Source organism: Manis javanica, chromosome 2 (genome assembly GCF_040802235.1).
Source record: "Manis javanica isolate MJ-LG chromosome 2, MJ_LKY, whole genome shotgun sequence".
NCBI classification, from domain to species: Eukaryota; Metazoa; Chordata; class Mammalia; order Pholidota; family Manidae; genus Manis; species Manis javanica.
The window spans coordinates 165,527,085-165,550,105 of NC_133157.1; the positions used below are offsets into that span (position 1 = coordinate 165,527,085).

Below are 23,021 nucleotides of genomic sequence, written 5' to 3' on the forward strand. Positions count from 1 at the left end.
TAAGCTATACCACAACATCTAAGACTTAATAATATAGTGCATGTATTGTCTTGTTGCCTTATATTATGTCTTACCCTAAGCTTCCTCTATGAGATGTTAACCACCTAGAGACCAGAACTTCTTTGGAGCTCTCTGTTATGCATAGAACAGTGTTGCATATGTAGGAGTATTTCAGTACATATTTGGATTAATAGATGATCAGTCGAGATTTGATTGTGGTTTCCAGGTCTGGATAGGTGAGATCATAACTGAAGTTTCAAAAAAATTATCCTTTTGCAGCTGGGAATAAGTTTTGAATGTGGAGGAGAATAGAGGTTTCTCTTGGAATTAGAGTTCCTTTCAGAACTAGAGGAGAACGAGGTAGAATAATCACTATCACACTGAATGCAGTAGCCCTCCAATCAATGAAGGAGATAATGTTTGCTTTAGCTTCTTTTTTTCCCTTTTCTTGGAGTTTTCATGTTCAGAACTATCACTATTATTTTTTCCCTGACTACTCAATAATTTTTGTTTTTACTTCAACCTGTGAAATAAAATGAATAAGAGCCACTGTTCAACAGACCCTTCTTCCCACTTTAAAGGAAACATACTTCCTTTGTTTTGGATGAAAATTATAATTTTGTTATGATTACCAAATGTCTGAATTAAATTTTATATACTAAACTGTAGTGGATCATTCCTCTGGAGGATGTGGATGGAAGAAACACCCTACATAGTGGAGCTAATAAACAGAGGAGGACTCCCACTGAAATTCACAATCTCACATTTAGCTGTGCTCTGTAAATAATTTGAATGAGAGCCAAAGGTGTCTCTGAAAGGGAAACTGACCTTGTGTAAGATCCAGTTGTAGGTTGGAGCTCTGAAACAAGAATGTACATGTAGCTTCCTCAGCCCTTTAGGAAGTGCAAATGAGATGTGGATTGGCTCCAGGGAATGGTGGTTGAAGGGAAAATAATGAAAAACACAAAAAATCAGGAATATGATGTAATAAAACAAGGGTACAATATCTATTTCAGCTACTTACTGGTTTTGTGATCTGGATTGAGGCAGTAAACATCTCAATCTTTGCTTTTCTTTTGTATGATGCGGTGAGAGGATCTCTAATTTGTATTCATCTATGAATGTTATCAGCTAAAAAAAATCACTTAGCAGCTAAAAAGAATTATGAACAGATAAAAGCTTAGAATAATAAGAGAAGAAACTGAGCATTTTTAATTTTGCTGGCTAAAATAGCAGCTGGCTAGTAATGAAATGGGCCTGAAACATAGTAGGTACTCAACAAATATTTGATGAATGAATGCATCAGAAAAATGAAATCGATCAAGGGGATGTAAAGTCAGAAGAGAGCAACAAGACCAAAGAGGAGGTGGAGGAAGGAACTTAGAAAGGCAGATAAGAAATTATCTTCACCCAGGGGTCAGATTCAGGGCAAAGCTGCAAAAGCCAGAGTATCTGTAGCATAAAAGTGCTGAGAGCCCAATACCCATAGAGGAGATTAGCAGGCACTTTATAGAGAATTCACCTGGACAGTAGTAATGACTACCTAAATATACCTTAAACAACATATATGAACATTTGGATTTACATTTAAGGAACCTAGAAAACAAAGTGAGGAAGGGAGGTGGGGAAATCCCATGAAATTGTCGTAGGCAGAATCAGTCAGACCAGAGTTTAAATCCAAGCTACCTACCATTCGTTAGTAGTACAAATATTAGCAAAAAAAAACCTCTCTGAGACATCTGGAAAATGAAGACTTTAATTCTGAAAAATGAAAATTATAGTATCTACTCTGTAGAATTGCTTTGAAGATTAAGTAAGTGAATATACGAAAAGGAACTAAAACATGCCTGACATGATCTTTTAAAATTATTATTGTTACCATTATTGTTTTTGTTGTTACTATAGCTTTATGCCTAATAAGGTATGTATCGGTCAGCTCAATCTTTGTCTTGACTTCAGTTCAAGACTTTTCATCTGTAAATTGCTTATTTGAGTTTTCTTCCAAGTATACTTTTTTTCCCCCTTTAATGCTCTTTTAAGTCCCCACCCCTCCACCCTACTCCCGACCGTTCTAGCTTTATCTTAGCAGCACTGAGGAAAGAAGACCTTTCCACACTGAGTCCAGGGGGCTAAGTGACAGGCATGGCTGTGGTCCAGCCATTTAGGCTCAGAAACTCAGCTCTCAGAGGCGCAGAGGAGCAACGGCAGAGCCAGGGGAAGGGCAGGAGTTGAGACAAGCATGTTTGAAGTATAAGAGATGGACCATATCACATTCAAATACACTTAGATCAGCTTCCCAATAAGAGATGATGGCCCCCTCAAGGGTTTGTTTATAGAATCTTCATCTGAGTAAAGAGTAGGACTAATGCTTCCTAAAGACTCCTGATTTGTAAGATGTATACTTTTAATAGTAAACGAAGTTAGATATGATGTCAAAACTTTTCAACTGGTTAATGAGAAAACTAATATAAGATTTCTTATGGAAATTACATTAATAGCAGTAACTTTTCAGCAGATACACTAATGTTAAGAAACAACATGGCTTGCTTATCACTGCTAAATGAAATTTTCAAAGAAACGTTGCTCTGCTGAAATGTGTTAAACTGTTAAACGAAGGTTTCAGTTAGTTTTGAAGTTAACTTCATCCCCAAGATGTTTTGACTCCAACTGAACAGGCCCCATTCTATCATATGCAGGTTAGTTCCCACCTTAAACTCCCTGATCAAACATAATTTTGATGTTACCTCATAAGGTAGGTCAGCAGACTATTTGAGTTCACAGGTGATAAAGTGTAGGGCCAGGTTAGGCCAAGAGTCGATGAAAATGAAGGAAGAGCTTGGTTTCACTTTTAATTTTTAGCCCAAGCTTTCATCCTGAGGAAATTGTTTCCAAGTGCTAAGAGCAATCTCAGTTCCACAATCCCAGAGAGAAAGTATGACTTCCGTAGGCAAAAGGTGCCTTACCTGATAAATCTGTGTGTGACTATTAAGTCTAGAGAATATTCTCAGGGAAAGTCGTGCGACCAAATAGAGGAAAATCATTTAACAGTGTTAGGACCTGTGTTTGGTTTGCCTGTTTGCTTCAAGGGCCCTCCAAGAGGAACAGACAAGAAGCTACCGGCACTGACTGATTGAGGGACTGGTCGTCAGGGAGCCCTTCGGGTGCTGAGCTATTCCAGCAGGACCATTAGGTGCGAGGGAAACAAGGCTGGAGTCGAACAAAGGCGCTGTTGGGCGGCACAATGCAATGCCAGCGGTTTAGGCTTACCGGGCACGACCGGGACGCCGGCAGGCGGCTGCGGCGGGAGGTGAGCCTCCCCGGCCCCGCCCCCTTAGCCCCGCCCCTCCAACATCGGACCAATGGAAGCCCGGGATGTTAGCGGGTGGGAGGTGCGGCCGGGTTGCTACAGCCGGAGCTGGGCGGCGGCGGGAGCTGCCCCAGGAGTCTCGGCGAGCCGTAGGTCGTGGCGCAATGGAGGGAGTGGAAGGTGAGGAGGTGAGGGATGCCAGTCGGGCGGCTAGAGAAGGCCCGGAGCAACTGGGGGGATCCCTGGACTCCGGTACCGAGAGCGAGTCCGGAGCCGTGGATCCCGCCGCTCTCCCGGAGGCCGGGACCGGTTGGGAGCTTGGCTGCCCCCGACGCTGCTGAGCTGATGATCCTCAGAGGCTGCCCAGCCTCAGGCGGTCTTCAGCTGGGGTGCCCCACCCCGAATCTGATACTGCTTTTGCCATATGCCTGCACGTCCCTTCCTTCCATTTTCTGGTCTTGCCTGACCCCTGAATGCCCATTTACTAATCACAGTTTTCGGCGAGATTTTGTTTTCCTTGTGAAGTGGACTCTCCATTAATGTCCACGGCCCGCCCACCGCCAGCCTTTGCTGGGTCCCCAGGGCGTGTCTCCAATCTCGAGGTTCTGACACTTTCCTTGGTCAGTTTCCCAAGGTAACCGTTTTTCCATTTCTATAGCATCTTCTCTCGGAGGGATGCCTAGAGCATCCATCCTTCTCTCAAGTAAGTGTCACTGGCCAGCTTTAGAGCCCGGACAATAGATTAATAGAAGGATTTAAGGTCTTATTCAAGACGGCTCTGTAAGGAAGACCCAGCATAGATTCCTTATCTTTGGGTTTATCCTTGTGCTCTAACCATGACTCCAGATTTTGCTTTGTTCCCAATTCTTTCACCTCTCTATTCTTTTTACCCATTTTATCCTGTGTGATATATAGCATTCGCCTAAAAACAACAAAGGAGAAAACAAAACAAACAAAATTGGCAACAACATCTCAAGATTCTTTTAACAATTGTGAGTAATACTTATGATGAAGAATAAGCCTTCAGAATTGAAAGATTTAGCTCTTTTTTCCTCCGACTTTGCATAGATTCAGGAGTTAATAAGTGGAGGCATTGAACTCTGTGTATTGTTGCATACTAGAAAATACATTATTTCAGGTTGTGTTATGAAGTGAAAAGTAATAACTGGTAGTTTTTGCGGTGACCTAAGCTTACCAAAAAGCAAAAGTGGTAACGAGTATGATAGTACTGCATGGTTTTGCTCCAAGGTGAAACTCTCCTAGTAAGCACCTTGAGGATGATTAAATTAAAAATTCTGGTAATTGTCCTTTTGTGGGCAGCTGCAGTATATTATGACAAATAGCTTTTGTTCTTTGCTTATTTAATTTGCTTTAGGCAAATCATTCACGTTTCCATGAAATAGAATTTGTAATGACAGTACTCCTTACTTGCAAGATACTTTTATTTAGAAGATTCTTGGAGGCTGCTTATTTTTTTTAATGAATTTTAAGTCATTTGGTTGTATTATATAGCATGGGAAGTAGGATTATGGGTTCTGGAATTCTCATAAAGTTATTATAATATACATAAAGTGCTTTAGAACAGTTTCTCTGCAGATTTTTACTATTTTATTGAAGACTTGTAATTAAGGCAAAAATCTTCATCTGATTTTTCAGTTATACATGCTGAGCAACTAAAACAGTCTCTGACACAAAATAGGTACTCATAAATATTTTTTGTTAGAAAAATGACTTTGTGATGGGCACCATGCTCAATCCTGGGATGCAGCAAAAAATAAGTTAAGGCCCTGCTGTTTGTGAATCTTACATTTTAGCAGTGCTTACATATTACTATTGAAATCTTACCAGGAATGTTTTTAAAATATAATGAAAACCTATTAATGATACTCAATTACATGGGTGGAGAAATACATGAATTCTGATGTAATATGGTATGATATGATCGGCATGTTTTATGGGCCCAGTGCATGATGTATCATGTTAAACAGTGCTTGTTCTTTACTGTTTTTTTTTCTAACAAAGTGAGTTGCTATCATCAATTGTGATGTGTTTAATTATAATGAATTAGGGTAAAATATATGAAATTGTCCTTTTTGTTAAGGCAAAAGCAATTGAATATTATTTGTAATTTCAAGTGGTTTAAACTAATGAAAGCTCAAGAGCTTTATAAAGATCAAAACTTTGAGTCTTAAGATTACCTTTCATTAATTAATTCATCCATGACTTCATTTAATGAACATTGATATATTTATACAGTAATAGATAAGGTAATTTTTCTCCATTGAAAGTTAAAGCCTAGTACTTTGAAGGTGTCTAATAAACAGAACATTGCAGTATCCATGAGAAAAATCTTCAGGAGTGTGTTTAACATGTCACAGTAATTGAGCAAATATTGAAACCAGATACTAGATTACTCTTAATTGTAAAATCAGAAAATATATGAACCCCTGAAAAATTTGTTGATAATTATTATACTCTTTTTTAAATTATTTGCTTATAGATTATGTACTACTTGTATTTTTTTTTGGCCTTCTGAGACTTTTATGCTTCTTGGATTGTCAAGAGGTGATCTCTTAGGCTGACCACTGTATTTCAAAACCAAATATAAATAATTACTCATGATTTTGACAGTCTATATATGAATACTTCTGTACTGTGTGGCTAGCTAGAGCAAAGCCTATAATTCCTTTTCACCTAAAGCATGCCCTGTTGGTACACTAAGGGTAATATGAGTAGTTTTCTGCCTCACTGAGTTCCAGTCTCTCATAAGCTTTTCATCTATAAAATGTAGAGAATGATAAATCTAAGCAGATTTAATCCACGTATACACAGTTTTCATTCTTTTCATAGCATCTTGATAAGCAGTTATTAACAATTGTGACAGAGTCAGGTTGCCCATCCCTCTTGGACTGCTAAAATGAGTTGCTATTAGTATACTGCCCTCTAAAACTAAGACAGCCATTCTGTCTCATTAGGGTTTTGTTTTGTTATTCCCTAATCTACACAGATATTAGCTTACTGAATAACAATTCATTTATCTGCATTCATTGTTTTTGGTACTGAGTTGGATGCAAGGTTATTTTACTAGCCAGTGTGTTGGAGAGGCCTGTGTTTGGACCTTTGCCTTGTTTCTTTTTAGCTCTATGATTTAGTTAATCTGAACCTCAGTTTCTTCAGCTATAAAAATGGAGCTATATTAAATACCAATCTGTCTGAAATGTATTAAGTATTAAATGAGGTAACATATAAAGCATTTAGTGAAGTGTCTAGTATATAGGATGCCTCCTCAGTACTTATTGGATGGATAAAATCACAGGAAATGTGTTAGGAATTTAAGAATGGTTCAGTATAGGTAAAACAGCATGCTTGGAGGGATTCTGGACAATCTCGCTAGATAACTATGGCAGCAAGAGAGACTGGAGAAGGAAGGGGCTGGAAATACATATATGTGATGAGGATTTGAACTAAGGCAAAAGAAGCAGAAATTAAAAATGAAGGATAGCTTTAGAAAACATTTCTGAGATGGGAAGATGAGATAGATACAATGTTGGATATGAGAGGGAAAAGGAATCAAAAATAAAGTAGCTTGTGGTTTGGACTTAGAGGTAATATTAATATCTTTAACCAAGAGGAAGACCAAGTTTGGGAGATGAGGTAATGAGTTTGGCTTTAGAAATATGTTTGTACAGTATTTGGGGAATATCCGGCGGAAAAGTCTCATAGCCACTTGTAAATATCTATCTGGAGATGTTAGTTTAATAGTCATCAGCATGTAAATGATAGCAAATGGGTGCATTCACCCAGGAAAATAAAAATGAGGGGAAAATCTTGGGGAAAAATTGATGCTTTAGGGTTGATCCAGAAAGGAAATTGGAGAGGTGAGGAGGGGGGTTCTCTAAAGAGGTTTAAAAATTGTCAAGGAAAGGAAGTGGGGGAGAAACTAATATTTATTGAGTAGGGACTATCTGCCAGAAAAAGCCTGTAGCACCTGGTATTCCTGGAGGTCTAAGTACTAACCAAACCAAATCCTGCTTCGCTTGTGAGATTTGAAAAACTTCGGTTTAGGAGAGAGAAATATCACTGAAGCCAGTAGAGAAAGGACTTTAAAGGTGGAAGGGATTGAACAGCAATGCCTAAGGTCCAGTAGGATGAGTATTCAGAAAAGGACTTTGAATTTGGCAATTAGTAGATTAATGGTGATCAGTTGCCCCTGTTTCTTAAGGTTCCTATGTTAATGTCTATTAAAGAAGCTTTCCCTGATGTGGTCTACCCACAACCCAAACACACATACACATAGCATTATGACTGTGTTCTCTCCCCTTATTCTGCTCTAGTTTTCTACGTTCTGATTATCACCACCTAACATTTTATATATTTGTTCTTATTTATTGTTTTCCCTATTAGAAGAGTAGAAGCTCCATAAGATCAGGGTCTTTGTTTTTTCATTACTGTTTGATTACATCCCAGAACAGTTCCTGTCTCATGCTAGGTGCTCAATAAGTACTTGCTGAATCAACAGATAAATCTGTTTTAACATAATGTTTAGGTCTGATACAGTTTGCCTCCAGTTCAGATAAGGAGAAAAGGAGAAAGAAGAACTAGTCAGTAAATGTAAGCCAGTGGTGTTTCAAAAAATGTGCTCTTTGGAACATTGCTTCTAAATATCTTCTTAGGGGCAGAAAGGATTTCTGTTGGGGAACTAACAGTACAATAAATCTCTTTTTTAAGTCAGAGAAAGTTCTCTAAGAAAACCCGTTTATTTAATCAAGTGTTTTCCAAACATTTGACCATTGGAGCAAGAGATTTGATGTTTGGTGATAACAGAAATGGTTCAGAATGGATAGGAAGGAAAGTGCATCCAAAACTGCTTACCAAGAAAATGCAAGTCACTCTGAGGTCAAGAAAGTGATTTAAAGAGAGGTAGGAGGTAGAAGTATAGTTAGAGACGAAGCTTGAATATTTTAAGAGTCCAGGAGTAGAGCCTTTCTAAATCGTTTTAATAGTAGTTGTTTTTGTTGAGCAGGTATGCAGTTAACTAAAGTTAGGTGGAGGGTGAAGGTTATGTTTGAGAAGTTTAAGTTTAAATGTTGAAATGTCGAAATCCAGGGTAAGCTGGAAAAAGAAAATCTTGAAAGATACCAGATATTGTTGACTTTGGAGTAATTAGATTTTCAAAAAGGATTGTAGGAAGAAAAGTGGTGTAACAGATGCCATGTGCCTCAGAGAGAGATTTTGTTGAGTTTTAAAGGTTGGATTCAGATGAACAGTGACCAGTGGTGAGGAAATAGACCTGCTACACAGAGGCCAGAACTGTTCTTAATTTTCAAGATTTCTTTTCTTTTGGGAACATTCTCTCCTATTTCTTAAATATACACATTTTAGAATATCGTAACTATTTTACACAACAGCGTATTATTTCACATCACCTATATAATAGTGTTATATAAAAATGCTGTTTCAAGCCTTATTATCTTGAAGGTTTTGAAGTTCCTAGATAAAGCAACTCTTAAAAGAGTCAAGATTGTGTGCAGAATAAATTTTGTATGGAGAGATTGGCTTCTTGAGAGTTTTAGAATATTAAAATACTTTTTAATAATTCAGAATATTAATACAGAATACAGAATGGATACTGAATACAGAATGGATAATATTATAATACAGAATATTAAAATACTGGTTCCTCAGTTTGAGTGTGTCTTTAAACAGTGTTTGCTTTCTGCTACAGTTACCATCCCTTTGCATATGATCTCTACTGTATTTTTATAAACAGCACAATTTGCTAGCTTTTGCCACTCAGGAGAGCTTAGTGTTGTTTGCCTGCCCTGGAGAGGTTTTTTTTTTATTTCATTGGTTGTGAATCACTTTTTATTTAAAATATCTTAGTTGATCCTCTTAAATTTTAAGATAAGCTGAACAGATATCCTCATTTAACAGATGTTAAACTGAGGCTACCCATGATTAGTGATACATTTTCCATAAATTCATGTAATGAAGACTTTTCCAACAAGGAAAAGTGTGCTCTGCTGCAGGGCCTTGCAGAGTCAGTTCTGTATTCTGACAAATCGAAGTGATTTCCTCAACACACTAACTATATACCACCTGAAGCATTCATTCCCCCATCTGCAGTTTGTCAGTTGGTTTAATCTTTCTTACATAAGACCAAACTCATTTTTCATTATAATATAGGAGGGGATATGTCTTATTGCCATGTACTGACCTTGCTAATGTAGTCTTAAGGTAGATTTTATTAGATAAATATGGTATATTTATTGTGGTATATTAGAGATGGAAGGGGGTCACATAGGTCATTTAACCTTATTTTATATGAGAGGAATCTGAACCTTGGAGAGGTTAAATACCTTGCCCAGGGATTCATAGTACTAAGTGACAGAGCTTCAATAGGGACTTGAACTTAAATAATAGGAGACATATTCCAGTGCCTTTTCTACTACACTGTCATGTCTTTTACTGAATACCATTAGAACAAAGTGTGCCTTTGTGATTCTAAAGCCAAACTGTTTATCAGGATCTATTGATAGAAGTTCTTTCCAAGGGAATGTTGACACCAACACACACATTATATTATAATTTGTGAATTATACGGCTATGCTCTATGACCAGATAATAAAAGAGGAAATTATAAATTTATATATATCTTTATTTATTTTGAATAAAGTAATGACTATTTTTTTTTCTTTTTTGATATAATTGTTTTTAATGCTTTCTCTTTAATGTTCTTTCCTCTGTTTCATGCCTTTTGTGATAATGATTTTCTTTTCCTTTAAGGACAATTTGTACATGTTTAATAAATTATAGGAATTATCCCAGGTATTGGAAGTTATTATATGATTGTTTTCTAATTGCTGTTGAGTTTTAAGTTTTTGTATTAAAAAAATGGGAAATAATTTGGTTCTTTTTTGTAAACTACACTTATTGTGGTGGTGAGCATCCTGTGATGTTCACTACACTGAATCTTAATGAAGAAGCAAATCATGTAGACTGTTAGCTTTATAAGAGCAGTAATGATTATATTATTTCACTTTCATGTCACTATTATGTGGTACATGTTTGGCAGGTAGTACTTAATTAAATAGGCACTAAGCATATTTCCATGTGTTGAACTGACTTTCAATACTTAATTTTTATAAGATTTTGCTTTGTCATCTATTTGACAGAGATACTGAAATACACTTTTAAGCAAGTAAAATATGTGATAGTTTCTACCATTTTATATTGATGAATTTTCAAATCATTGCTTAAAATCTAAAGGAATACATGAATATTATAAATAAGCAAGCTTAATAGATGATGCAGCACATGGTATCACTTTGCCCATCATGATGAAGATATTCTTACCTTAGTTTACCTCATGGGTTCCATCCAGCAACTGCCTTAACTTTCTGGATATTAGTGGATTAAGTGATCCAGATAAATGAGGTTTCTCTCTGTTAATTAGCTAGCCTCTGGTATTAGAGAGGGACAAATCACAAATCTTGTCTTTGCCTTTGTAGTGTCCACTGCTTACCTGCCACCAGGCAGATATTGCATCCATCTGAGATGACAAATAGTCATTATCTACCACTAAAATAGGGCAGTGGAATATCACGAGAATGAAAGAACAAAATTCCTCTGCTGTTGTTCATATTCCCACCAATGTCTATTTTGATTCTCCTGATTAGTTTTCTGTGAACTCAGTAAATGCCTTGGAACAAATTATGGGAAGTCATAATTGTACCTTTTTTGTGAGTTTATTTATATTCTAAAAGAAAAGGATTTTCTGCTTTCACATATTTTTAGCAACCAATAAAATACAGTGAAGGTATAGGTCAAGTATAATTTTTAGAAAATTATAGATATGGAAATAAATTTAGGTTTGGTATTTGGCTAGATAATACAATGACAAACTGATTCAGTTATATAGAATCCCAAAGAATGTAGTTGTTTTAGTTCAATAATTTTAGTAACAAAATTTGTTGTATGTAAGTACATGATAGATGTGTTAAGTTTTAATTGAGTAAAAGTTTCAGCTACTTTTTCCTTATTTAATGAATAGTGCAATAAGATTAGAATATGTCAATTTGCTGGTCCAGTGAATTTTAATATAGTATGTATAAAATAACAGTTCACATAAAATACACAGTTTTCCTAGTAACTAGGTGGCATTTTTCCTTTAAAGCATTATGCTTTCTATTGTATGTTATTAAACAGAACAAGATTCTTTTTATCCTAGACTTCCTAGATGACCAGTATTATTTCTTAGTGTTTTGATGGATAACATTATTGTACAAATATACCTCAAATCCTTATCTGGATTTTAAAGTTTGTTAATTTATAATAGAGATAGCCTGTATATTAAGAGAATATGACAAGTTGATTTGGTTAAATAAAAGAGGATCATATGTATAACAATACCAGTTTGGTTACCCTCAAATCATGACTTCTGTTTGGCACAGCCTTGAGACCACAGATCACTCTCTAAATTTTGTTCCCATTTTAACTGATTTGTTTCTTATTTGAAAATGAAACAAGACTTTTCACAAGACTGGCAATTCACATGTGAAACTAAGGGAAGACTTTAAAATTTGGAAGTTTCACAATTTGAGCTATTAAATTTATTGGTTAAATTATTTTCTATTTTAGAAAATGGGAGTGTGCAAGTTGGAGAATTGTTACCTTGCAAGATTTGTGGAAGAACATTCTTCCCAGTGGCATTAGTAAGTACTGTTTTCCTTTGGAGTTTGATAGATCAGTAGTTGTTCCATACTTCAGGACAACTCTCATGGATAAAAAAACCTCTGTGGAATAATTTGAGAGATACTGGCTAGTATTCTTCGTTCAAGAGTTTCAGTTCCATCTATGTCTTCTTCCAGAGTGGTCTCTTCCCTTCAAAGTTCAATTGGTCTTCAAACTACTCTACTATAAAGTATTCCTCTCCTTGTGAGAATATTAACAAAAGCAAAAACCCTTAGAAATCCATAGTAATGTATTTACAGATAAAGAATGATATGTCTGGGATTTGCTTTAAAGTAATTTAGGGGAAAAAAGTTGGGATAGGTGAACTGTGATTGCTAAATTGTTCGTTATTATTGAAACAAGGTGTTGAATAAATGGGACTTCATTCCACTATTCTCTCAATTCTTAGGTCTTTTTGAAATATTTCAAAAAGAATATTTTTTTCAATGAAAAGTGCATCTAAACTAAAATGCATTATACATTCTTTATATATTTTAGAAGCTTAGTATATACAAATAGAAACACCTTTAACTCCTTACCCAGCTAAATAGAGAATAAGAAAAAAATACCTATGTACCCTACATATTTTAACTTCAAATATCAATGTACACTTACTGATATTTTGGCATAAAATAAAGACTTTTCTTTGAATACAGATCTGCTGATTTGAATTCTGCTACAATCTATTTTGCATTTCTTTTATTATTTAATTTTGTTTCTTTAAAGCAAACAGAAAGTAATTATCCAAAATGTCCATCTGCCTATGGACTCCCTTTAAATAATGACAGCTCTTCTTAATCCTTTAAAAACATCTTGTCCACACTTAGTGATTTGTTTTCTCCTTACTGATTCATTGTTTTTCAGACCATGTTCAAAGCATTCAGCTGAATTATCACTGGAAAAGACAGGCCTTTTTTTGCCCTTATTTATTTGTTTAATATTTAATTAAATGATGTGATCATAACTACAACTTGTATAATACAACAATTTTGGGAATAAGCACTAGATATTTTTGACATACACAAGTCAATATGAGAATAGATATCTACTAGAAAGTCACCTGTTAGCCATACTTTTTTTAATTTTTAAGAGAAATAGCTATACTTACAGTGCTGTTTGTTGAAGTGAAAACTGAAAACAAGTATGTAAAAAAGTACTAGTTGTGTATTGAAAATATGAGAGGCTCTGTGACACTGAACCAACCAACTGTGAAGTTTCCTTTTTTCTCAGATAAGGTTTAACAATTCCAGCTTATTCAGTGTTTATCAAAATATGAAAGAAAAAAGTGCATTTAGTGCACTGATATCAGTCAACATGTCTTATTTAGGAGAGGGAGAATGATTATTTATCCAGTAGGTAATTGGAGGTTCAGTTTAGAGAGCTTACTTTGTAAAATCCTTACAATAAAAACATCAATGATTGAATGAGTGAGTTGACAGTAATATTTTAAAAACCTGTACGAGTTGAATGCTAGGTAATTCAAGAAAAATCTTTGGTAAAGAAAAGTAGAAAATTTGAGTTTCAGAAGGGAAGAAGGGGATGATTGTGAAGGAAGGACACAAATCTCACCGATCTGTCCTTTTGTTTTATGTTGACTTTATGTTAACATACTACTATCATGATAACTTAGTAATTTTTACTACTACTCTTATATTAATTTATAATCCTAAAATTAATGCATTCACCATTTAAATTCTTTTTCTAGTATCTATTTTCAAGTATTTAGTGATGCAGATAACTTTTTTTTTCCCCCCCATTCAAATAGCTTTGACTTGGTCACATTGTTTTCCTTATTTTTGGCAGTGTGGAAACTAGGAGAATGTTTAATAACTCTCAATCAAATTTTGGAAGTGTATTTGTACTTTCTTGTAAGAAAGATAACTTACAGCATGCATTACATGTACTTTTTGACAATGTAATGTAGTTAAAGCAAAATATGTCTTATTTCTTTCATCTTCAGGTATTTATTTCATCTTCAGGTTTTATTTTATTATTTATTTCATTTTCAAGTTTTTAAACTGGTCTCAAGGACAATTTAAAGTTATATAGTCTTCCTTTTTGTAGAAAAGAAAATAATATGTTGCATTTCTTCATCTTAACAGAAAAAGCATGGGCCCATTTGTCAGAAAACTGCCACTAAAAAACGAAAGACTTTTGATTCCAGCAGACAAAGAGCTGAAGGAACAGATATTCCAACAGTAAAGCCTCTTAAACCTAAGGTAATTATCTCACCTTTTAAACAGTATGAAGCTTGCTGTTTTGTATATTTAAAACCTTATAATTTTCTTTTATGCTAAGCTTGAAGAATAACCGTAAGTCTGTGTCATGTTCTCAGTTTAGAAATCATCAGAAACTTGTTGATTTTAAACTTCTGCAAAGGGGAGACCAAACTGCTATCTCAAACTCTATTACAATGAGGTTTTTGTAGGATTGGAAAACCAATTACTTAGCTATAGGCTGGAAATAATAAAAAGTCCTCACCTGTTCTTTTTAAGTCATTGTTAATTACTTCAGACATAATTTAAGTATGTTTCTTTTACCCATAATATAATTTCTATATACAAAAGTAAAGCTGTTTATAAACATCTTAGCATAATAGTTGTTGATTATCTTGATCAGTTGACTGTATTGATTGTGATCTTATGCTTTCTGGAGAAAAATTTTATCAGTTGCTCAATTATCTACATATAGCTATCGTCAGCTTATTTTCTTTCTTGTAACGAAAGCAGTGAATCTCCTCTGATAATTCCTCCTTAATACCACCCATTATATGTTATATTGCTAAGAATAAATCATGTAAATACATTGACATTTTAAAGATTTTCTGTGAAGTAGTCAAAATTTAAGCACCTGATTGAATAGGTTTTTGAAATAAAACCCTACTTTCAGTTGTAGTAACATATCCTAGTAATACAGGAAGACATTTCCCTTTGGGGCAAGTAATCTTACTAATAAAATCATTTGCTAATGTATAAGTCAAAAGTTCTTTATTTTTCAGTCTATGAATATTTAGGGGAAGGATGGTGAAGTTTGAATAAAGTACATAAAATAAAATACATCTTGAAGTTTTTCTAGTAAGCTGCCAAATACTTGATTATATTAGGTTTAATAAGCTTAAATGGATTAACTCCCAAAATCATTGGAAGCAGTAGAACATAGTGGGTTTGAAAGCTGACTTGAGTCAGACTGCCTGGGTTTAACCCTGGCTTTGCTGCTTACCATGGTGTGTTGGGCAAGCTACTTAATCTATACTTTTATAATAGTAGTGGTTTTATGTTAATCATTCTTATGTATGTGTATACTACTTGTGTATACTAAGCTTCTGTCTTGTTAGATTCTTTGGGGGATTTCATAAGTTTATCCATGGTGTTCCCTCAGTAAATGTTAAGTATTCCATTTTTTAAGGGAGGAGGTTTGTATGCTTAAAAAAACTAATCTTCAGAGAAAAGCAAAGTAAAAATCATTGCTTTACATTCAGGTAGTTTGTTTCTTGCTACTTAAAGTGTGGTCCATTCAGCAGTATTAGGAGTACTTATTAGGAAGTTATTAGAAATGTGAAATCTCAGGTACCATCCAGACATGCTAAATTAGAATCTGCATTTTAACAAAATTCTTGGGTGAGTCTTGTACACATTAAGGTTTAAGAAGCAGTGTATTAGAAAATTTTGAACATAGTAGTTTTTAATATCTTTACCTGTATCAAAGAAGCCCTACAAAGTCATAAGCAGAGTGGACCAGAGCACATTTTGGGGGAAAGTAAAGGCAGGCGTATCTACAGCCTTCCAAAGCAACTGAGACCCAGGAATCCCTGGGCACTTCCCACTTGGCAGGATCCAGATTGAGTAACAGCCTTCCAAAGCATTTGGCAGGATCCAGATATGAGTAACAGCCTCCCATTTGGTAGGATCCAGATATGAGTAACAGCCTTCCAAAGCAGCTGAGACCCAGGAATCCCTGGGCCATTCCCATTTGGTAGGATCGAGATTGCTGCCTATACAGGAAATGTAGGAAGTTGTTGGGGGGCCAATGGCACAGAATCTGGGAATCTGCCACCTTAAAGGTGAAGAGTCTCCTCATCTTACAGGTGATTCCTTAAAGCAGACTCCTTAAAGATGAGGGGTCTTACTAGGAAGTTAATATATCCCTTTACTCCAGCCAAGGCAGGAACTAGAATTAGCTGCAGGGGCTTGGATAGACAGAAACTGGAATGAGCCTGCCTGAAATTGGAGGAAAGTTGGGAGGAAGAGGGTGGGAAGAAAAGGAACAGAGAGTTGAAGAGGCCCAATGGCAGAGGTTCTCAGAAAGCACTAGGAAAAAGAAAATACCCTTTCTGGAAGTGAGGGAAGTCGCTCTAAAGGGCTGTGTCCTTTTCTGAAGTGATTAGTATGGGAACTGGGGGAAGCATGGCTGGCAGCAGTAGCCCTCTCAGGGCTTGTTATAGAGAAGTGGAAGAGGTAGTATATGACCCAGCATTAGTTTATTTATTTATTATTTATTTATTTATTTATTTTATTTTGGTATCATTAATCTACAATTACATGAAAGACATTATGTTTACTAGGCTCTCCCCTTCAACCAGTGCCCCCCACATCCCCGTTCACAGTCACTGTCCATCAACATAGTAAGATGCTGTAAAATCACTATTTGTCTTCTCTGTGTTGCACAGCCCTCCCCATGCCCCCACACACACTATACATGCTAATCGTAATGCCCCCTTTCTTTTTTTCCCACCCTTATCCCTCCTTTCCCACCTGTCCTCCCCAGTCCCTTTCCCTTTGGTAACTATTAGTCCATTCTTGGGTTCTGTGCTTCTGCTGCTGTTCTGTTCCTTCAGTTTTCTTTTGTTCTTATACTCCACATATGAGTGAAATCATTTGGTACTTGTCTTTCTCCACCTGCCTTATTTCACTGAGCATAATACCCTCTAGCTCCATCCATATTGTTGCGAATGGTAGGATTTGTTTTTTTCTTATGGCGGAATAATATTCCATTGTGTATATGTACCACATCTTCTTTATCTATTCATCTACTGATGGACATTTAGGTTGCTTCCATATCTTGGCTATTGTAAATAGTGAAGCGATAAACATAGGGGTGCATCTGTCTTTTTCAAACTGGAGTGCTGCATTCTTAGGGTAAATTTCTAGAAGTGGAATTCCTGGGTCAAATGGTATTTCTATTTTGAGCATTTTGAGGAACCTCCATACTGCTTTCCACAATGGTTGAACTAATTTGCATTCCCACCAGCAGTGTAGGAGGGTTCCCCTTTCTCCACAACCTCTCCAAAATTTGTTGTTGTTTGTCTTTTGGATGGTAGCCATCCTTACTGGTGTGAGCTGATATCTCATTGTGGTTTTAGTTTGCATTTCTCTGATGACAAGTGATGCAGAGCATCTTTTCATGTGTCTGTTGGCCATCTGAATTTCTTCTTTAGAGAACTGTTTATTCAGCTCCTCTGCCCATTTTTTAATTGGGTTATTTGCTTTTTGTTTGTTGAGGTGTGTGAGCTCTATATATATTTTGGATGTCAACCCATTATCAGATCTGTCATTTACGAATATATTCTCCCATACTGTAGGATACCTTTTTGTTCTATTGACGGTGTCCTTTGCTGTACAGAAGCTTTTCAGCTTGATATAGTCCCATTTGTTCATTTTTGTGTTTGTTTCCCTTGCCCAGGGAGATATGTTCAAGAAGAGGACACTCATGTTTATGTCTAAGAGATTTTTGCCTATGTTTTTTTCTAAGAGTTTTATGGTTTCATGACTTACATTCAAGTCTTTGATCCATTTTGAATTTACTTTTGTGTATGGGGTTAGACAGTGATCCAGTTTCATTCTCTTACATGTAGCTGTCCAGTTTTGCCAGCACCATCTGTTGAAGAGACTGTCATTTTGCCATTGTATGTCCATGGCTCCTTTATCGTATATTAATTGGCCATATATGTTTCAGTTAAAGTCTGGAGTCTCTATTCTGTTCCACTTGTCTGTGGCTCTGTTCTTGTGCCAGTACCAAATTGTGTTGATTACTGTGGCTTTGTAGTAGAGCTTGAAGTTGGGGAGCGAGATTCCCCCCCCACTTTATTCTTCCTTCTCAGGATTGCTTTGGCTATTCGGGGTCTTTGGTGTTTCCATATGAATTTTTGAACTATTTGTTCCAGTTTGTTGAAGAATGTTGTTGGTAATTTGATAGGGATTGCATCAAATCTGTATATTGCTTTCGGCAGGATGGCCATTTTGACGATATTAATTCTTCCTAGCCAGGAGCATGTGATGAGTTTCCATTTGTTAGTGACCTCTTTAATTTCTCTTAAGAGTGTCTTATAGTTTTCAGGGTATAGGTCTTTCACTTCCTTGGTTAAGTTTACTCTTAGGTATTTTATTCTTTTTGATGCTATTGTGAATGGAATTGTCTTCCTGATTTCTTTCTTTTAGTTTATTGTTAGTGTATAGGAAAGCTACAGATTTCTGTGTGTTAATTTTGTAACCTGCAACTTTGCTGAATTCCCATATTAGCTCTAGTAGTTTCAGAGTGGAGTCTTTAGGGTTTTTTTATGTACAATATCATGTCATCTGCAAATAGTGACAGTTTAACTTCCTCTTTACCAATCTGGATTCCTTGTATTTCTTTGTTTTGTCTAATTGCTGTGGCTAGGACCTCCACTACTATGTTGAATAACAGTGGGGATAGTGGGCATCCCTGTCTTGTTCCCGATCGCAGAGGATAAGCTTTCAGCTTCTCGCTGTTCAGTATGATGTTGGCTGTGGGTTTATCATATATGGCCTTTAGTATGTTGAGGTACTTGCCGTCTATACCCATTTTTTTAAGAGTTTTTATCATGAGTGAATGTTGAATTTCATCAAATGCTTTTTCAGCATCTATGGAGATGATCATGTGGTTTCTGATTCTCTTGATGTGTGTTGATTCTCTTTTTCTCTTAATAAGTCTGGCTAGAGGCTTATCTATTTTGTTTATTTTCTCAAAGAACCAGCTCTTGGTTTCATTGATTTTTTCTATTATTTTATTCTTCTCAATTTTGTTTATTTCTTCTCTGATCTTTATTATGTCCCTCCTTCTGCTGACTTTAGGCCTCGTTTGTTCTTCTTTTTCCAGTTTTGATAATTGTGACATTAGACTATTCATTTGCATTTGTTCTTCCTTCTTTAAATATGCCTGGATTGCCATATACTTTCCTCTTAAGACTGCTTTCGCTGCATCCCACAGAAGTGGGGGCTTTGTATTGTTGTTGTCATTTATTTCCATATATTGCTGGATCTCCATTTTAATTTGGTTGTTGATCCATTGACTATTTAGAAGTGTGTTGTTAAGCCTCCATGTGTTTGTGAGCCTTTTTGCTTTCTTCGTACAATTTATATCCAATTTTTTACTTTGTGGTCTGAAAAGTTGGTTGGTAGCATTTCAATCTTTTTGAATTTACTGAGGCTCTTTTTGTGGCCTAGTACGTGGTCTATTCTGGAGAATGTTCCATGTGCACTTGAGAAGAATGTGTATCCTGTTGCTTTTGGATGTAGAGTTCTGTAGATGTCTATTAGGTCCATCTGTTCTAGTTTGTGTTCAGTGCCTGTGTGTCCTTACTTATTTTCTGTCTGGTGGATCTGTCCTTTGGAGTGAGTGGTGTGTTGACGTCTCCCAGAATGAATGCATTGCATTCTATTTCCTCCTTTAATTCTGTTAGTATTTGTTTCACATATGTTGGTGCTCCTTATTGGGTGCATACATATTTATAATGATTATATCCTCTTGTTGGACTGAGCCCTTTATCATTATGTAATGTCCTTCTTTATCTTTTGTTACTTTCTTTATTTTGAAGTCTATTTTGTCTGGTAATAGTATTGCAACACCTGCTTTTTTCTCTCTGTTGTTTGTATGAAATATCTTTTTCCATCCCTTGACTTTAAGTCTGTGCATGTCTTTGGGTTTGAGGTGAGTCTCTTGTAAGCAGCATATGAATGGGTCTTGCTTTTTTATCCATTCTATTACTCTGTGTCTTTTGATTGGTCCATTCAGTCCATATACATTTAGGGTGATTATTGAAAGGTATGTACTTATTGCCATTGCAGGCTTTAAGTTCGTGGTTACCCAAGGTTCAAGGTTAGCTTCTTTACTATCTTACTGTCTAACTTAACTCGCTTATTGATCTGTTATAAACACGGTCTGATGATTCTTTATTTCTCTCCCTTCTTATTCCTTCTCCTTCCTTCTTCATATCTTGGGTGTTTTGTTCTGTGCTCTTTTTAGGAGTACTCCCTTGTAGAGCAGTCCCTGTAAGATGCCCTGTAGAGGTGGTTTGTGGGAGGCAAATTCCCTCAACTTTGCTTGTCTGGGAATTGTTTAATCCCTCCTTCATATTTAAATGATAATCGTGCTGGATACAGTATTGTTGGTTCGAGGCCCTTCTGTTTCATTGCATTAAGTATATCGTGCCATTCTCTTCTGGCCTGTTGGGTTTCTGTTGAGAAGTCTGATGATAGCCTGATGGGTTTTCCTTTGTAGGTGACCTTTTTTTTCTCTCTGGCTTCCTTTAATACTTTGTCCTTGTCTTTGATCTTTGCCATTTTAATTATTATGTGTCTTTTTGTTGCCCTCCTTGGATCCCTTGTCATGGGAGTTCTGTGTACCTCTGTGGTCTGAGAGGCCATTTCCTCCCCTAGTTTGGGGAAGTTTTCAGCAATTATTTCTTCAAAGACACTTTCTATCCCTTTTTCTCTCTCTTCTTCTTCTGGTACCCCTATAATGTGGATATTGTTCCATTTCGATTGGTCACAAAGTTCTCTTAAAATTCTTTCATTCCTGGAGATCCTTTTATCTCTCTCTGCATCAGCTTCTCTGCATTCTTATTCTGTTTTCTAGTCCATTAATCGTCTCTTGCATCTCGTCCATTCTATTTTGAAGTCCTTCCGGAGCTTGTTTTATTTCTGTATTTTCCCTCCTTAGTTCTTGCATATTTCTCTGCAAGTCCATCAGCATGGTTATGACTTTTGTTTTGAATTCTTTTTCAGGAAGACTGGTTAAATGTATCTCCTCAGGTTCCTTTTCAGGGGAAGATGTAGCAGATGTCGAAGCTGTCTGGGTTAGTCTTGTCTAGATCAAATTTTTTGCCTTTTCGTGTTGATAGGTGCAGTGGAGTGCTATTGACGCATCTATCAGCTGGGAGAGTCAAGCTTCTTTCCACTTGGCTCCTGGCCTTTCTTTACAGGGACAACTGCGACCCCTAGTGGCTTGTGTTGGGCAATTGCGTGTAGACTAGGTCTTTGTATCTTGCCCACCGGTATGGTGGAAGCTCCCTTGCTGAGGGCGTGGCCAGCCTCAGGCTACTACTCTGCTATGGCGGGGCCCGGTAGGGGTAATGGACAGGGGGGCTGTTTGGCTGTTTACCTCCATGAGTCGTCTGAGAGCTTTTGCCCAGGGGGTTAGTGCGCCCGGAGTTCCCTGGAATTTCCAGATGCTGAACTTTGACCCGGGATGCTTCCGTCCAGCTGTGGGGTCCCTGTCACTAAGACTTTCAAAAAGCACTCGCTTTTCTTTGTCACAGGGGCGCTGGCTTCAGGACCCGCTCACAGGTCTTACTGTCCTGCTTCCCTAGTTTCCAGCACCCCACGCATGCACTGTGTCTGCGCTCTGGTGCAGATGGCTTGGGCTGGGTGTTTAGCAGTCCTGGGCTCCCTCTCCCTCCCCGCTCCAACTCCTCTCCTCCTGCTGGGAGCTGGGGTGAGGGGTGCTCGGGTCTCACTGGACTGCAACTTGTATCTTACCCCTTTCACCAGGTGCTGGGTTCTCACAGGTGTGGATGTAGTTTGGCTGTTGTCCTATGTCTTCTGGTCTCTCTTTTAGGATTAGTTGTATTTGTTGTATTTTCAAAAATATATATGTTTTTGGGAGGAGATTCCCACTGTCCTACTCACGCCGCCATCTTGGCTCCGCCCCTCGAGCCAGCATTAGTTTAACAGAAAGACATTTAGAGGTAGTTCCATTAAAGTGAGGAACAAGATTATGCTCTAACATACACAGTAAGTGCTAGCTGAAAGAGTTAGATAGTAATAAGAAGTTAGATACATGAAAATTGGAAAAGAGGTGTAAAATTATCATTATTCAAAACAATACACCTAGAAAGCTCAACAGAATCAACTGATAAATTATTATAGGCCATAATAAAAGAGAAATAATGAAATAGAATATTAATATGCAGGTATTTACTAGGTTTCATATTTCAACAAACAATCCCTTGAAACAAACATGAAGAAAAGAACCTTTGTAAAAGAACAACACAACACAAATGTAAAATATTGAGGAATAAACCTCACAGCAATAAAGGTGCAAACTTCCACAGTGTATACTTTAAAAAAAAAACTCCCTGGAAGATAGAAATAAGCACTTCAAGTGGAAGTATGTCTCATGTTCTTGGATAGGTAGACTCAACAAAATAAAGAGTTTAAATTTCTTAACTTGTTTATGAATGTAATGTATGATTTTCCAGTTCAAACATTGTTTTTTTTTTAATTAGACAAGCTGATTCTTGAGTTCATATGGAAAAGTATACATGGGAGAATAACAAGAGAAGATTGAAAAAGCAGAATAAAGTAGGATTACCCTATCAGATATTAAAATATTATTATAAATCTTCAATTTTTAAAACACTGGTACTGATGCAAGAATAGTCAGTACAATGGAATCAAAGAGAAAGTTCAAAAATAGGCCCAAATACAAAAAAGACTATGATAAGGGTATTAGCTCAGAGGGTAGAAAAGTCAGTAAAGGATGGTGAGGCTGCTGAATAGCCATGTTAAAAAAGAAAGTGAAATTGAATCCATATGTCACACCATACATCAGGAGAAATTCCAAATGAATTAAAGATGTTAAATTTAAAAAATGAAACCATGGAAGCTATTGATTGAAACATGGGAAAATTCCATTTTCCTTGGTGTGAGATTTGGCCTTGCTAATTGTGACTGCAAATCTGGAG

General features: G+C 36.5%; 1 protein-coding gene across 2 annotated transcripts in view; it reads left to right on the top strand.

The window, feature by feature from the left end:
- Positions 1–3,394: 3,394 nt before the first annotated feature.
- ZC2HC1A (zinc finger C2HC-type containing 1A) overlaps positions 3,395–23,021 on the top strand; it is a 52,447-nt gene continuing 32,820 nt past the window's right edge. For both annotated transcript variants that reach the window (XM_073229741.1, XM_073229742.1), the window contains exons 1-3: positions 3,395–3,487; positions 11,948–12,021; positions 14,143–14,259. In XM_073229741.1, coding sequence (XP_073085842.1) covers positions 3,472–3,487; positions 11,948–12,021; positions 14,143–14,259 — 207 coding nt within the window. In that variant the 5' untranslated portion in view covers positions 3,395–3,471. The remainder of the gene's footprint in view (positions 3,488–11,947; positions 12,022–14,142; positions 14,260–23,021) is intronic.